At 46.2% G+C, this 17,810-nt stretch overlaps 1 protein-coding gene across 1 annotated transcript in view; it reads right to left on the bottom strand.

The window, feature by feature from the left end:
• The window catches only part of NBAS (NBAS subunit of NRZ tethering complex), a 616,392-nt gene extending 598,582 nt beyond the window's left edge, over positions 1-17,810 (bottom strand). Inside the window, exons 1-3 of the mRNA XM_066597064.1 lie at positions 17,694-17,810; positions 11,289-11,343; positions 8,319-8,355 (exon numbers count right to left, since the gene is read on the bottom strand). Of these exons, the coding sequence (XP_066453161.1) occupies positions 8,319-8,355; positions 11,289-11,343; positions 17,694-17,795 (194 nt within the window). The 5' untranslated portion in view covers positions 17,796-17,810. The remainder of the gene's footprint in view (positions 1-8,318; positions 8,356-11,288; positions 11,344-17,693) is intronic.

Here is a 17,810-nt window from a genome sequence, read left to right as displayed (position 1 = left end):
GTCCAAAAAAAGAAAAAAATCTTGTAAAATGTTGCACTCCACAAAAACAATGCAATCCTTTTTCCAAGGAAATGTTCACATCTGAACGCCGAGGAGGTGCTGAACGCTCGCTGCTAACTCAGAGGCTAAAAGCTTTCCCCGTTCTGCCTGGGACACCTCACTGATGGCTCCATAACCGAGGCGATGAATCCGGCTGACATCTTTATGTTCAGATTGAGAGTTTTGCGCTCATAGATAATAGGGGCAGTAAAAAGTTTTACAACAAAGAAATTTTAATATTTCAATGCTGCAATTGTTTTTTAAATAGCTTTTATATTACACTTAGTGTTTATCTCGTAAAGGCGTAGACACGGTCGTTTCGTATCAATTATTACTGAGACATATTTGGCTGGTGGTAACAGAGCGAGCGCATCTCCGGCGTACTGGCACAGGGTGTAAAGTCAGAATGGGGGCATTAAAAGACACCGAGTCCATAAACGCGTCTGCTATTTCTCATTACCCCGCGCTGGTCGGTGGCCGCGGTCGCATCCGTGTTGGTGCACAGCTGCTTCATTATATGTTCAGTTATTAGCAGAGACAAACAACAGGAAGACGTAAAGTTGAGCAAAACAACAAAACTTCTCCTAGCAAGGGCACAGAGGATTCCAATCCGGGTTATGTGGGGCCTCGTGTGGCGCAGAGTCCTAAGCTCTCGCTCACGACCTGAAGGTTGTGGGTTCAAGTAGCCGGCTCAAGGTTGACTCAGCCTTCCATCCTTCCGAGGTCGGTAAAATGAGTACCCAGCTTACTGGGGGGTAATAAATGAAGTACCTGAAAGCACTGCAGAATAAGTTGGCACTAGAGATGAGTGAGCATACTCGCTAAGGACAATTACTCGATCGAGCATTGCCCTTAGCGAGTACCTGCCCGCTTGGAAGAAAAGGTTTGGCTGCTGGCACGGCTGAGAGGTGAGTTGCGGCAGTGAGCAGGGATCGAGTAATTGTCCTTAGCGAGTATGCCCGCTCATCTCTAGTTGGCACTAACAAATCCCTTCCCCTATGAAAGGGGCAGTTCGCTTCGGACAATCCGTTCTTGCTTGAAAAGTCTCCCCAATAAAATAACAGGTAGGATGGGGGTGTGGGAGGAATATTGCACCCCTGGTCGTACAATTCCGTCCTATGACAAGACCAGATGGCCCTGGAATAGACCCCATTGACTATAATAGGGTTCGTTCGGTTTCCAGCTTTTTACAGGATGAAATAGTACAGCATTTTGTGTTATTTCATCCTGTTTTTAAATGGCATTCAGCGATGGAGGTTCCAAATGGTGATGTTAATGAGCCCTTAGACATTGCATATCATTATGACCGAGGTTTACCAGTTCTCCTGCAGCACCACCACAGGAGAAATAAAGTATTACATGGTGGTATTAAAATCAGTGCGCTGTCTATATAATGAACGGACACGGATCCACAGGCTATAATGGTTTAACCCCTTGAGTGGCGGGTTTCCTACCACCCTGTCGTGCCCACCAGGGCAGGTTTTTTAAAATGGTCTAATCATTGAATTTCAACTAATTTTGCAGTTGCGTCTCAAGAGCCATAACTTTTTCATTTTTCCATTGACATGTGAGGGCTTGCTTTTTGCGGGACAAGTTGTGATTTTTTAAACAGGAGGGAGGAAAAAAAGAAATGGGGAAAAAAGAAAAAAAGGGGCCATGTCATTAAGGGGTTAAATAATGTATTAACTTCCTTCCCTGGGTCATTACGACGCACGGATACCACATGTGTGATTGTATTTTTGATCTTTTACAAAGTAAAGGGAGACAAGTGTTTTTATACGTTTTTTTAAAATAATTTTTTAACTTTTTTTTTTTTTTGTCCCTTTAGGGGACTTCCACAGGGACCCATCAGGACCCCCTGATCACATTCCGGGGGTCTGATGGTGACAGCCCTTTACATGCTGCAGTGACAGCCCTTTACATGCTGCAGTCACATAGACTGCAGCATGTAAAGGGTTAACACAGCAGAGATCGGAGGTTTTCTCTGATCTCTGCTTTAAGAGCTGGTACCTAGCTGTCCTCTGACAGCCAAGCACCAAGCTATCCCTGCCACAGAGACCATCGGCTTGCTTCTGACAAGCCGATGGTCTCTATGGCAACCTGTAAACAAAGCAGGACATTGCCGATATGCCGGCAATATCTTCTGCTGGTTTTTCAAAGCCCTTGCTTTGTTCTCTGTGGGTCTGTGCAGGCAGAGCACACTGTCACAGCTTGTGGCATTGTGCTCTGCAGCTCCCATAGTGATACATAGCCCGGAAATCTTCCGGGCTATGTCACTATGAGCAGTGGAGTTCGTCCCGGAAAATTTCCGGGCGTGCCACTCAAGGGGTTAAACATAGTCAATCTATGAATCCGTTTGACTACGTTTAGTCTGACATGTTTTCATTCTTTTTTTTTTTAATGAGATTAAAAAGCGTAGCCTGCTACATTTTGCTGTCCTACAAAGAAAAAAATAGGGAAAAAGTATACTTTTTTTTATTAATTAACATTGCTGTCAGTGGAAAAGGTATGGCTGAACATTTCCATACGCTTGATGTATACAGTTTTTGTGATCAAGGCAAAAATTAAAGAAAATGTTTAACTACAAAACCTTATTAGAAAAAAAAAAGTTTACAATGAAAAAAAAAAACGGACCTTAAAGTGTCAGTGTGAGCAGGCCGTAAGGCCATGGTGGCTCACCGTCGGTCATACACAGTACAGATTATTTTGGTCCAATATTTGTATTTCTGCACCACGGCTTAGCAACAATTTATTGCGTACGGGCTGTGGTTCAGACAGCCTCCATTGACTTCAATGGAGGCCATATGCAGCAAAATGGGGGCATGCTGCGATTTGTCCTCCACTCACGGAACACGCAGTTTGTATCCGCGAGTGTGAGCGAAAAAACAAAAATACATGACTTTCAATGCGTGTGACTTGCTGCAAATGCTCCGCGCAGATGCCGATCGCAGATTCCACAATAGAAGAAGCCGGCCTAAGGTGACTCTGCACTTCTCCTGGGTTAAACTAGTCTTTAGTGGAGAGCTTGCTCTATCACTCTGGATCTTTTCTGACATTTCATTTTCCTCAGTGAATTCAGTGAAGAAAAAAACTAAGATTTAGTTTCTCCTCATCACCCTCTACAATTTTTCCTACATTATTTTTTAAAGGGCCAACACTTTCAGTGTTAATCTTTTCATTTATATAACTGAAAAACAGTTTAGGGTTAGTTTTACTCTCTTTGGCAATAAGTCTCTCTGCCTCCACCTTTGCTGCTACTTTTTTCAGCTTTTTAGATAATTCATTTTTTTCTCTATAGGTTTTTAGTGCTTCTTCGCTGCCTTCTTGGGCCCACTGTCCTGGGCCCATTGTTGTTCAACATTTGTATAAATCATCCGGAGGAGGGAATTGATGGGAAACTGATCAACTTTGCAGACGACACAAAGCTAGGAGGGGTAGCTAACATTAGGGAAGAGGAGAGAGTATTCAAAATGATCTAGACAAGCTTGAACAGTGGGTGGCGACTAACAGAATGGTATTTAACAAGGAGAAATACAAGAAAAAAGATAAAGGACATACAGAATGAGATGAATTGGGCTAAGCAGCAGCACATGTGAAAAAGACTTGGGTATACTAATAGATCATAGACTGAACACGAGTCAACAATGTGATGCAGCAGCAATTCTGGGATGTATTAAGAGAAGCATAGAGTCTAGATCACGTGAGGTAATTATCCCCCTCTACTCTTCCTTAGTCAGACCTCATCTGGAATACTGTGCCCAGTTCTGGACACCCCACTTTAAAAAAGACAAACTGGAGCAAGTTCAGAGAAGAGTTATCAAGATGGTGAGCAGTGTTCAAATCATGTCCCAAGAGGAACGGTTTAAGGATCTGGGAATGTTTAGCTTGCAAAAAAGAAAGCTGAGAGGAGACTTAATAGCTGTCTACAAATATCTGAAGGGCTGTCACAGTGAAGAGGGAGCACCCCTATTCTCATCTACACAAGGAAAGACTAGAAGCAATGGGATGAAATTGAAAGGGAGGAGACACGGATTAGATATTAGAAAAAAAACTTTCTGACAGTGAGGGTGATCAATGAGTGGAACTGGATACCAAAGGAGGTGGTGAGTTCTCCTTCAATGGAAGTGTTCAAACAAAGGCTGGACAGACATCTCTCTGGGATGATTTAGTGATCCTGCACTGAGCAGGGGGTTGGACCCGATGACCCTGGAGGTCCCTTCCAACTCTACCATTTCATAATTCTACGATTCTTGTTTTAATGGTATAAGGCCTCATGTCCACGGGGAAAATCAGGCCCGCTACGGATTCTCCATGGAGAATCTGTAGCGGGTCCCTCCTGCCCTGCGGACATGAGGCATAAAAATAAGAATTAACTTATCTCTCGCACGCTCCGGATCTTCTCTTCGCCGCGGCGTCATCTTCTCTGCGTCGCGGCCGGATCTTCTTTCTTCGGCCCGGCGGATGCGCAGGGCACGTTGGTGACGTGCCCCGCGCATGTGCCGTCCCGAAGAAAAAAGATCCGGCCGCGACGGAGAGAAGATGGAGCCGTGGCGAAGGGAAGAACCGGAGCGGGTGAGTAAATTCCTATTTTTGTCTCCCGCGGATCCGGACGGCTTCCATAGGCTTCAATAGAAGCCTGCGGGAGCCGTCCCCGCGGGAGAAGCGCATGAAAATGGAGCATGGTCCAGATTTTTTCATGCTCCATTTTTTTTAAAATCACTTTTATTGACCATCTGCGGGTATTTATCTACCCGTGGGTGGTCAATGCATCCCTATGGGATGCAGATCCGCGTGGAGGAGAAGAGTTAAAGGAGATGTCCCGCGCCGAAACGGGTTTTTTTTTTTTTAACCCCCCCCCCCGTTCGGCGCGAGACAACCCCGATGCAGGGGTTAAAAAAACCACCCGCACAGCGCTTACCTGAATCCCGGCGGTCCGGCGTCTTCATACTCACCTGCTGAAGATGGCCGCCGGGATCCTCCGTCTTCGTGGACCGCAGCTCTTCTGTGCGGTCCACTGCCGATTCCAGCCTCCTGATTGGCTGGAATCGGCACGTGACGGGGCGGAGCTACACGGAGCCGCTCTCTGGCACGAGCGGCTCCATAGAAGACTGCTGAAGACCCGGACTGCGCAAGCGCGGCTAATTTGGCCATCGGAGGCCAAAAATTAGTCGGCTCCATGGAGACGAGGACGCCAGCAACGGAGCAGGTAAGTATAAAACTTTTTATAACTTCTGTATGGCTCATAATTAATGCACAATGTACATTACAAAGTGCATTATTATGGCCATACAGAAGTGTATAGACCCACTTGCTGCCTCGGGACATCTCCTTTAAAATCCACTGCGGATTTTAATTCTTCTTTTGCCCGTGGACATGAGGCCTAAGCGCTTTATTTTTGCTGTTTATTGCCCCCTTTACATCTTTATTGAGCCCCATTGGTTTTCTACTACTATTAGGGCTTTTATTCCTGTAAAAGGTATGAACCGCTCATAGTAATTAATTAGGATGTTTTTGAGCATTCCACACTTATTGTTTGTACTCCTAAGATGCTCTAACACAGCCCGCTCCTTACAGTGATTAGCGCAGCATTTCAAGTGTACGCGCTAATCATGGTACAACACCCGCATTGTATTCAATGGGGCTTTGCAGACCTGCGATCGAACACTACGATTTTTAACACAGTCTGCTCTATTTTTGCGCGTTTTAGCACTTAACGCACCTCAACACAATAAAGCTAGACATACTCAGGTGAGTGCGATATTGGCGCAATATCATACTTGCCACCATGTGAAAGCCCCGTGGATGGAAAGCCTTTCCATGTGAAAAGAGCCTTGCATTACTGTGGGGGATGAAGGGAATCCCCGCCGCGACCGTGACAGAGGGTCGCAGAGTTCTCCTAGTACTTTCAATGTGGCCGGCGCTACTGCTCCCACTGAAAACAATGGAAGATCTCGCAGCTAAATAGGACATGCAGCAGAACATTGCTCATATGTATGAATAGGGTTCATATTTGTGCATCTCAAAACACAAATGTCGCACGATTTTCTCAGTAGTGGCAGTAGTAACTTGCCTTGTTAGCCTTACTTAATTACATGTTAATGCTCCCATGTTATAGTGGTAACATGGCAGCATTAACCGCTAATAATGTAAGTCTAAGAAGAAAAGTAACCTTCCGCCGAAGCCTGCAGCGGTGGCAACAATTACTCCACACTGTCCTGCTAGGACCTTGCTGCCTTGACCCTATCAGGAGCTGGGGGTGTGACAGGGGCGTTCTTCCTGTCAAACCCCTAGCTTCCGGTGGCCTCTAGGTACACTAATACCGCCAGTGATAACAGCCTATAAGACGCTGCGGGAGGCGGGGCATAAAAGCCAAGTTATAGGAAAGACATGGAAGCCTTTGTCAGGCATTTAGCTGCCACGAGAACCTTATGATTAGTACCTTGCGGTCGCAGTCCGGGGAGGCGGGAGGGGGTATGACAAAAAGAGGCCACTCCCCATCATCTGCTGACATGCTGCAGTTGCTATTGATTGTGACATGTAAAGGACTAAACTGACAGGCTCTGAGTTTTCTGTGTTTCTGGCTGTTAGAGCAGGAGCCTGGCTGTCAGTAGTGAGAACTAAGTGCAGGGAGTGGAACAGTTAAAGGGATATCTCTGCAGCTTTGTAAATGAATTAACATTATATTGCAAGTGTACATGTGATCACCTTAAGAAGCATATAGCTTTCACTTTGAACAGCCCTTTAAGACCCCATCCACCCACACTGTACTCAGTTGCTGAATTTTGAAATTGCACAACCAGTACATGATATGTGAAAGGGTCTTGTATTAAAGGGGTATTCCCAATTAAATATCGGCCATATGCCATGGCCACTTGTGGCTGGGATTACAAAAGCAGCTTAACTACCAGTTCTACGCAGTCTACGTAACTCCAACAGAAGTGAATGGGGGTTACGGAAATAGCAGAGCTCAGCGGGCTAACGCCTGTTCCACATTTGAGTAGTTACAGAAACCGCGTAAGCTCACTTATATTACTGCAGTAGCAAAAGATCTAAGAGAGGCTACAATTGGGCGATCACTACAATAAGCCCCCTATATTAGAATATATACTTTATTAAATATCATTGCAAATCACCCACAAACAAGCATAAATGTATATGCCAACATCCGGGACCAGAGAAAACTCCATTCCTGACCATTTAACTCCTTACATGCCACTATCAATGGCGATCACGACATGCAAGCAGGTAACAAGAAGCATCTTCTGTCCACCACCAGGTACCGATGGATTCCCATAGCAGCCAAAGGCCTTATTTAGGCCGCCGATTCTACCAGGCATACCAGCCTATCAGAGCCCCAGCAGGGTTAGATTGCTGATCGGTGCAAAGTACACTATACTGTATTACATAAGTAGTGCAGTGTACCAACCATAGAACAATTGCATCAATGGGACAAAAAAGTTTTAAAATAAAAAAGGGTATTTAAAAAAAAAATTAAAATAAAAATACAACTTTTCACTTCAAATCCTTTTTATTACAGCAAAAAATAATAAACATATTGCCGCCTTGATTATAACCCCTACTATAAAAATATAATGTCTGTTATCCCACATGGTAACCAGTGTTTAAAAAAAAAAAAAAAAAAAAAAAAAAGGTAAGAGACGATGCAAAATTGACATTTTTTTATTCATTTTAATGAAAAGTTACGCAATAAAAAGTTACCAAAAAGTCATATGTACCCCTAAAATTGTACGAACGAAAAATACAGTTCGCCTTGCAAAAAACACAACCTGTTCTACACAAGACAAGGCCCCATATGGCTGTGTCGGCAAAAAGGATAAAAATGAAACGTAACAATGTAAAAACAAAAACATTTCCGTCGTCATTAAGGAGCAAAACAGGACGGTTATAAAGGGTTAAAGTCCTACAGAAAAGCCTATGGGAAAAACACCATAATGAAAAAAGGCCGTGCCATGAGCATGTCACCCTGTATGTACTAGGGTTTTGTATTGCAATATCAACTGTAACGTAACATCTGGCTGCAGCATTTCTAACCGGCCGTAAAAACGGTGTTAATTACAAAAAGAGCCTCATGAATCCAACTATTATAGCCTCTTCTTATAGAGACGCATCCACATTAGGGTTACAGACGCCATGCCAGGAGTGCCCTGAACCTGTTCTTGTACAGACCGGTCTCCCAGTCATCAAGAAGTGATTACAAATCCTCGTGTACCACAATAGTAAATACTGCCCTAATCTCATGGCATGGGAGGGTCACTTACCTGTACCAGAGTAGCTGCTGGAAGTAATATGCCGGAGCTGTGGGAAATAAAGGGGATTTTAATAAGCCACTTCAAAGTAAATGCATAGTAACAGGAAAAATACACAGTTTTTTTTTAACCTGCATAAACCCTTTAATATAGGCGGTCTGGGTCTGAATTTAATTTAGGGGTCTGGCTTGAGGTCAGTTATGAAAGAACTAAAATCAGGATAGGTGATCAATAATTAATCAGTGAGAGTCTGCAGCTCAGGATCTCTGCCAATCAGCTGATCCGCAGCCCCACGGACAGTCCTGGAAGGAGATAGCGCTGTCAACATTGCAGAGGCCCAGTTTGCTATTGCAGGCACATGGATTCACCCTGAGCTGCTGCACTACAGACAGTGCGGTCCACTTCCAGTGCTGTCCTCATTGGCAGCAGACCCAAAGATCCTAAATGCCAGACCCCTGCCGATCAACTATTGATGACCTATCCTGAAAAACGGTCATCAAAAGACAAAATCCAGACAGACCCTTTAAAATAAGGGGAATGAATATATTTAGGGGAATTCGGTTTGAGGTCTGATATTATTAATAGGGGTCTGAGTATATTTAGCAACAACCTTTAAAGTGGTTTTCCGGGCACAAAATGAAAACTCTGAAAATGATGACATCTAGGAGATTCAGCCAAGCAGCGTCGTTGTCCCGTGCAGCCCATGATCTGCTGCTGTGTTTACACGAATCACTTCTGCAGTAAACACAGCAACAGACTGTTACCTACAACTCCCAGCATGCATAGAGCTTGTCTCCCTGCTGGCACTGTAGCTCCGCCCCCAGCTTACAGGTCCTACAACTTACTGGCACCAACCTCCCTCTCACTCAGAGAAAGCTGCTGAAGCCAACAGGCCGGGCCGTCCGGCAGTCTGAACTGCACATGAGCAATAGAGCACAGTGCTACTGCTCCTGTCCTCCCATCATGCACTGCTCACGGGGAGTTGGCGGCTATGGACAGGGAAGTTGCAAATGCGGACAAGATGTCAGAGGAAGTAGAGATATTTTTCAGATGAAGGGTCACATGACAGATGGAAAATGAAGACAGTAGCTAGACCATGTACAGAGAACCTATTACAACATGACATTGTGAGGATGAATATTAGATTTTACAATGTTAGTCTGTGCCCAGAATACCCCCTTAATTATAAGCAACCTTTTTCTTCCGTCACAAAACCGGGCAGCTGGGCAAAAAGTAGGAGGACCCCATAATAACCAATAGGGTCCGTTCTTTGCTGTTCGGTTCCGTCCAGAGATGGCGCTGCTTGGCGGTGGGGATTCCCCTTTCTTGCTCCCTGAACGCAGTAGGAAAGCAGAATCCCCAGCGCAGGTGTGAAAGCAGCCTAAGACTCTACCAAAGGGGTTTGGCGCCAGACTGCTATACCGTTTGAAATAAACATGTTTAGGCTTCTTTTGGAGGTTTATTTTTGTGGTTATTTTCAACATTTTAGTGACATTTAGGCCTCATGTCCACGGGGAAAATCGGGCCCGCTACGGATTCTCCATGTAGAATCTGCAGCGGGTCCCTCCTGCCCCGCGGACATGAGCGCTGAAAATAGGAATTTAAAAGAATTTACCCATCCGGAGCGGTTCGGGAAAGTCTTCTCTTCCTCACGGCCGGATCTTCTTTTTCGGCCGGCGGATGAACTCGTCACGGCTGCGGCACGTCGCCGACGTGCCGCGCGCATGCGCCGGGCACATCCGCCGAGCCGAAGCAAGAAAGATGCGGCCGTGAGGAAGAGAAGACCTTCCCCGCCCGCTCCGGATGGGTAAATTCTTTTAAATTCCTATTTTAGGTCTCCCGCGGATCCGGACGGCTTCCATAGGAGCCCGCGGGAGACCCGCATAAAAATGGAGCATGGTCCAGATTTATCCATGCTCCATTTTTTTTAAAATCACTTTTATTGACGATCCGCGGGTATTTATCTACCCTGCGGGTGGTCAATGCATCCCTATGGGGTGCGGATCCGCGGGCAGGAGAAGAGTTAAAATCTGCTGCGGATTTTAATTCTTATTTTGCCCGTGGACATGAGCCCTTAGGCGGCTTTCCCATGGGCAACAAAAATAAATAAATAAATAAAAAAAATAGCACAATTGTCTCGATGCGACAGCGCTACAAATTGCATGTAATTGAATGGCTGCGATTAGTTCACCAAGCATTGCAGTGATTGCCTGAGCTGCGGCGCCTAAGAACCAATCGCAGCCATTCAATGCGATGGCTGTGATTGGTTCACGAAGCACTGCAGTAATTGCCTGAGCTGTGGCACCCAAAAACCAATCAAAGCCAGTGCTTCCTGGAGGCGGGGTTTTTGAACCCCTGAACAAAAAGCGCTGTCTGAAGACCACAAGCAAGTGCCACGGAACTGCCAGAGAAGAAGTGCAGCGGAGTGGATAGCGCCTGTTAGGTGATGTGCTTTGTTTTTGTTTTTTGTTTTTTTTAATGCAGCCAAGGATTATTTTTAGAGTAGGGCTTGTAGTGCAGAAAAATCTCAACATCACCTATTTTTTCGCGGCAATGTTGATGTCGCTCATGTGAAAGAAGCCTTATTATTTTGCATCATTCTGGTTATTTCTAGCGATTTTTCTCCAGTTCTAAGTAGAACTTCAAAGAGCGTCAGGAAAATATCCTATCTCGAGTTTGCTGTGTTTGATAAAATCATCATTGACCCCTAAAATGCTGCAAAAATGTCACCAGCAGTGCTGAAAAGGTGCAACGGCTGCAGTTTTCCCCCTTGACTGAAGGAGGGAGGGATGTGAAGGCGGCGCGCGGGACGATAATGATAGAAAATCATAATTAATGAGCGTTTAGTTGTGCTGATCTATGCCTCCCATTAGCGCTATTAGGACCGGCCGGCAGAGGAATGCATGGAGGACTTGTGTAGTGCTGAGAACATAAGCCGCGGCAGTATACAGCGATCCCAGATAATGGAGCGGCCCCGGGTACCTGTAATAGCCTTGGTGAGAACAAACGATGCTCCATGTTCACGGCCGCCTCGAGGCTGCAAATAAAACAGGACAATTACACAGCAGGCAACGACACCGGCTCACTAATCTTGTGTGTCATTCTGGAAGTGGCCGTTCCCCGGCCAAGTCCTGGTAATAAGCCGGCCCCGGCAGCGACTCGCTGTGTATAGATGCTCTGATGCACTGGATTTAAAAGGAGTTGTCCGGTTAGAAATGGACATTTTAAAATTAGGTCCAAATAAGTTAAAATAATCAAACAAACTCTACTGACTTGTCCTGAGCCCCGGCGATCCAGCACTGCAGCCCACAACACTCCCAGTCTGTCTCAAGTCAGGTGATCACTGCCTGCCAGTCAAAGCCGCAGTGTCACCGCCCAATCTCCTGGCGGTGACATTGTGGCCTCCGATTGGCAGGCAGCGATCACCTGACTTCTGCTGTCAACACAGAGAAGGAGAATAGCGGAGCTGCAGCGCTGGATCACCGGGGCCGAGGACAGGCGAGTTAAGTTTCTTTTAACTCATTTAGACCTAATTTTAAAAATGTCAATTATTTATAACCGGACAACTCCTTAACGGTATATTCACACGTAGCTGAAATGCTAAGGATTCTCTGCATTTCCGCACCGTTGGTGCAGATTCTGGGTCCGATTTAGCAACAAATCCGCAGCCAATTTCGGCGCCAATTGCGCAGTCAGACGCACCTCTCGCCTCCAAATACTGAGCCCTGCCAGTACCGATACCGCAGCGCACATCGTCAATGAGCAACCGCTACCGAGTGCCACCGATGCCAGTCAGGCAATGGGAAAATGGATGGCGCTCAGTAGCAGCTGCCGGCGTACCCAACACTCTTGGTGCTGGCAAGAATACATCGTTCAGCTGTTTCTGTTAGGGCCCATTCGCACGAGCGTTATTACGTGCGTCATTTTTACATCTCAATGGGTTCATTCACAAGTATATATTTTTTTTGTGACTTTCGGTTACGTATAAACAATACACGGCTCGTCCTATTTTGGTGTAAGACCCCATTTACACTGATACATGATCGCTTAAAAAAAATTTAAAAAAAAGAAAAAAAAAAATCAAAAAAAAATCAAAAAAAAAAAAAAAAAAATCGCTCAAACGACAGTTTGAGTGACAGTTTTAAGCGATCATCTTTTTATAGTCTATAGTAGCTAAGTAGGTACTAAAGAGCTATGCAGGAGGAGTGGGACACCGCCACTATCACTTGGCGAACGATACAGCTGTTTAGCATAAGCAAACAGCTGCATTGTTCTCTACATTGTTCGCTTACAGCTCACATCCCACTGTGAACTACTAGCGGGACATGGGTACTAGTGTACCTTGACGCCACCGGAAGTGGTGGGAGTACACCAGGGTTAGACTGCTTGACAGCCAGGTGACGGCCCAACTTCCAGATTGGCTATTTGTACAATGACTGGGCAGATTGACAGCGGAGGATAGAGAGCGGCAGACCAACAAGGGAGATGCCACAGCAGTGGCCAAACAGCAGAGTCTCCTGCGGCGCCGGGGATATTTAGGCGAGATTGACAGCAGGGGACGGAGAGTGGAGAAGCAGCAGGGGAGATGCCACAGCAGTGGGCACAGTTACAGCAGCTGGCCACCAACAGAGCACCATGGTCAGCATCAGTAGTGCGGCTAGGTGCACATTACACTCACAGCTCCCTGTCCCCGCTGCCGCAGTCACTAGTCCCCTGCCGCCGTACTATCTCCAGTACTGGCGGATCCGTTCTTAGATGGGAGGCTGGTGTTTGCAGCGTCTCGCAGTTACCGATCCCCGCTCGTCAGCTGCTGTCACACTAGTGGCCTGGCGGCGTACTATGTCCGGCATTGGCGGCCCTGTTCTCACAGTCCCGATTGGGGTGGGGGCCTTCCTCATTTTTCAACGGAAGGCCCAGCGCACAGTCTTCTCCCCTGCCGTCGACCTACCTTCTGCGCTGCCGGCTGCCTCCCTGCAGCCCCGCCGCTCACAAGGTACTGCTGTATCTTGTAAGCCAATGCAAAGCTAGGGGCGTGACAGGGGTGTTCACTCTTCATGACAGCTGTCACAGCCTTAGCTTCCAGTGGCGTCAAGATACACTAGTACCCGAGCTGAAAGAATGTCATCAGCACTGCCGACTGTGATAACAGCCTGCACCGCTGATAAGAGTTCATCGCTCAATTCAAGAAAACTAGAATTGAGCGAGAAACGACTGATGCACGAAAACTGCATGACGTCCGTGCATTTAGACGCAACAGTTATCGCTCAAAAGACGGCTTTGAGCGAGAATCGTTGTGTCTAAATGGGCCTTTACACATCGAAATAGTACACGGAAGCAAATGGGTTGATGCACATACCCCGTGTATTCACTGTGTATTTGCGCATCCAAACAATGGGCCCTGCTGCACGATGCATGCACAAAAAACCTGCAGAAAGGCCGAAATACGCAGGAATAGAAATTTTTCAGTCCGTGAATACGCTGCATATTTAGAGACAGAAATACGCTCACGCCTGTGTGGATGACGCCTTAACCCTATAGATGCTGAATGGACACATGGCTCCAGTGCTGCTCCTCCCAAACACACTACACGACCACAGCAAGGAGGACACTGAGAGGTTGGGGGTCGCAGTGATCACACATTTATTCGCTTTCCTGAAGAAGTGATACCGTTGCAATAAAAAGTAAGTGAACCCTTTGGAATTCCCTTGATTTCTGCATTGATTACTAATAAAATGTTGACTTGCTATCTAAGTCATAATTAGAGACAAACACAATCTAACTAATAACATGCAAACACTTTTACCGTTCATGTCTTTTATTAAGCACATTGAGTAATCTTCACAGCATAGGAAGAAAAAGTAAGTGAACCTCTGTGTTAGTGACTTCTCCAAGAGCTAACTGGAAAAAGGTATTTCAGTTAGGGCTCCCACACACGTGCGTTTTTGCAACGCTGCGTTTTTTGTTACCGCAACAAAACCCAATTCAGGACTGTAGTTCCACTCTAGGACAGGAGATCTGGGTAAGATGACTTCAAGAGCGCAACAGGCAAACCTGAAGAAGGTGCGAAAGAACCCGAGAGTAAAGGCCCTTTTACATGAAACGATTAACGCTCGAAATTCGTTCAAACGACCGCGAGGAGACGGTAGATAACATTGTATTCTGCCTGGAGCAGCGAGCAGAACGATGCGGCTTTGCACACAGCTGGGCATGTGATTAATCACACTCTGGGCTCTGCAAACAGTTCCCAGAGGCTCATTTCCATGGAAATAAAGATGATAAAGTCTTAATGGCCAGTAATGGCCATTAGCACTTTATGTAAAAAGATTGCTAAATCTTTCAATCATTTGAAAGGTTAGATCTTTGAATGTAATTGGGCCTTAACGGTCCTCTTACACACCATGAGAACAGCATGATTCTTGTTTCTCTGAGCTCGAAGCGTCATCGCCAGCTCATGCAGCCTGTTTAGACACGCGAGTCATCGTTGAGAATTGTGAACTTCCTGTTCAGAATGATCAGTGTTTAAACGTAACGAGAAGCAAACGAGCCAGATGATTTTTATGGCGGCTGAAACCAGACCAACTAAAAGCGAACTGTTCTCGTTTGTCATTCAGTTATTAGCTGTCCGGCGGCTTCTGCTCTGTACTGCCGATCTGCCGGCCTGCGTTCCGTCACGCATGCGCAGTACAGAGGACGCTGCGCCATAGCTATAGCGATGATGCGGCTCCTGCGGCAATTCTGCAATGATGATTGCAGAACAGCCGCGGGGCCGGACAGCTTCCATCGACTTCAATAGAAGCCGGCTGTGCGTAGCCCGCACAAAATCGCAGCATGCTGCGATTTCTTCTCCGCTAGGGAAAAAAATAAAAAATAAAATTAAAAAAAAAAAAATCGCTGTCGATTTCCGCTCGGCTGGATTTGCTTGTGGAGTCAGAATCCCACTCCGGACTCCGCAATGCAAATCCATCCATGGACAGGAGCCCTAACTGCGGAAGACCTGTAGAAGTCTCTACAAACAGCAAAAAGCTCTGTTCATGAGTCCACTATTAGAAAACTACCAACAAGAATGGGCCACCTGGATGTCACACGTGGATTTGGGGAAACATTCTATAGACACATAAGACAAAGGTGAACTATTTAGCGCAAATGCACAACACGGTCAACAGGGGGAAAAGAACACAGCACACCAACCCCTCAACCCAACCGCGACGCCTGGTGCAGGAGGCATCGTGATTTGGGGCCGTTTGCCGTCTCGGGGTCTGGGTGAACATGTAATTGGGAGAATATAAGGGCAGCCATCCATGCCAAGACCCAAAGGCAGAAAGTAGTCGGCACTGTCCATACTATGAAGTAAGGGCTCTTACGTATGTTTTACACGCATAACAGTGAATAGAGCCCACTGATTTCTAGGTGCTCATTCACATGATTTTCGGTCACATGAAGAAAAAAAAGTAGGTCCAATTAAGCACCGATATCACCCACTGAAATCAATGGCTGTGTGTAAATACACAAATTACACGGGAAACTTGCTGCACATTTATAGACACAAAAAACACAAAACACCATTAATTCTGTGCGTAAAAAAAACTACTGACAGAAACACGCAGGGAAACAATATATTTCAGTCCATGAATACGCATACGCCCGTGTGAAAGAGCCCTCAGCGGAGAGCCTCTATTAAGGACGTCCGGTTTAACACTCTGCAGATCAGTAGAGCTCATTACTGTTATTAAGGGGTTGTCAGAGTTCCGGAAACATTTGAGAGCGCAGGAAATGTTAAAAACTAATAGGTTTGGCTCAGCAGTCTGATCCCCCTGCTGTCCAGCACCGATACTGCAGGTCTCGCTGTCGGACTTTCTCTCCGTGCTGCAGCAGCATTTCCATATACACAACAGGCTGCTGCAGCACGGAAGCCGAGCTCGGCACACAGGACCAGAGCGTCAGCGGTGGATCGGACTGGTGAACAAAAGGCATTATTTCACTTTTCCTTTTCTCTCTCTGATTTTTTTTAATCAATCAGACAACCCCTTTAAGACTGATTGGACCCAAAAGGCTCACACTTTAAAATTTGCTTGTCTTCATATTGCAAAGCGATGTTATGGAATCTCCACTAATGGGGAGACAGACATCTTCCCTCCCAGCACATCTGGGATGGAAGATCAATGAGAGCCAATGCCTTATCAGTGCACCGTCACTGTGAGAATGTGGCGCACTGTCATGACAGAGGAGAGTGCAGTAAGCGGGAGGGAGCTGTGCTGATTGGAGGAGCTGAACCCCATGCGTCACCTGTATAGAATTCTTAGGTTCCAATCCATTTTTTATTTCATCGATTTGCGCACAGCTCTTCCTTAAAGTCGTAGTACACCACTGACTTGTAGCACTTATCCATAGTGATAAACGTCTGTTCGATGGGGGTCTCACCAATCCCCAGACCAGTGGTCTAGTGTCTCCCTCTTCACCCCTAGTGAGGTTACATTGATATAGCCATTCCACTATCCCTGGCAGCCCCACTGAAATTGAATAGAACAGCACCAAACTTGTGGAAACTAATTACTTATTCTCAGGATAGGTTAATCGAATGGATTGGAGGGTCTCCGCAGCTCAGGAACCCCATTGTTCACTTCAGTGCATGCCAGGCACAGCGCCGTACATTGTATAGTGGCCGTGTCTGGTACTGCAGTTCAGTACCATGCATTTCATTGGGAATGAGCTGCTCTTAGGCCAAGTGACTGATTAACCAAATGTTACATGCCTGAGAGGAGGCTGCGACGGAATTCTGCAGCATCTTCAATCAGCTGATTGGCAGGGATCCCAAGTAACAAACGCCCGCCGATAATCAACTATTGGTGCGGACAGACCAGTAATTTAGTGTCTGAAAATCATTTTACTTTTAGACAAAAAAAAAAAAACCAATACGGTTGCCAGCCTTACTCCAAATCGTTTACGGTAAATTACACACACCTGGCATCCTCGGCCGATGCCAAGCAACACTGTTGTAATCACGTGTGGGCAGAGCTTGGGAGCACAACAAAAAAGAAAAGAAAAAGAAAAACTGCACATGACATGCAAAAAAACTGACGGCTATGGCACAGATATGCCAGCAGTAGGTGTGCCAACAGTGCCAGTCCTGGCAACCACTGTGCCCCTCCATGCTTTCCTATGGACACAACCATTACTGGGTGTCACAGTGTACAAATAGGAGGCCCTGCTGTGGAACTACAACTCCCAGCCAGCTCCGACCTTCCTAAGGAGCAGGTAGATAGTGTATGCAAATAATGCCAGCAGTCCTCCCCCAGTGCTACGTGTCCTATCCACCTGTCACTGCCAGCTACCTATGCATTATAACCCCCCCATATCCTCCCCTGACGCCCTCTACTGGCTGCCCCTCACCTGTACATCGGGCTCTGGCGGCCACTCCGTGTTTATTAACAGATCATATAGGATATTTTCTTCACTACTCCCGCTAGCAGATGAGTCTATAGGCGCCGCCATCTTTACTGCTGGAAG

This window comes from Eleutherodactylus coqui, chromosome 1 (assembly GCF_035609145.1).
Source record: "Eleutherodactylus coqui strain aEleCoq1 chromosome 1, aEleCoq1.hap1, whole genome shotgun sequence".
NCBI lineage: Eukaryota > Metazoa > Chordata > Amphibia > Anura > Eleutherodactylidae > Eleutherodactylus > Eleutherodactylus coqui.
Note: the sequence above shows the minus strand (reverse complement) of the source record. Positions and strands in the feature narration are given on the sequence as shown.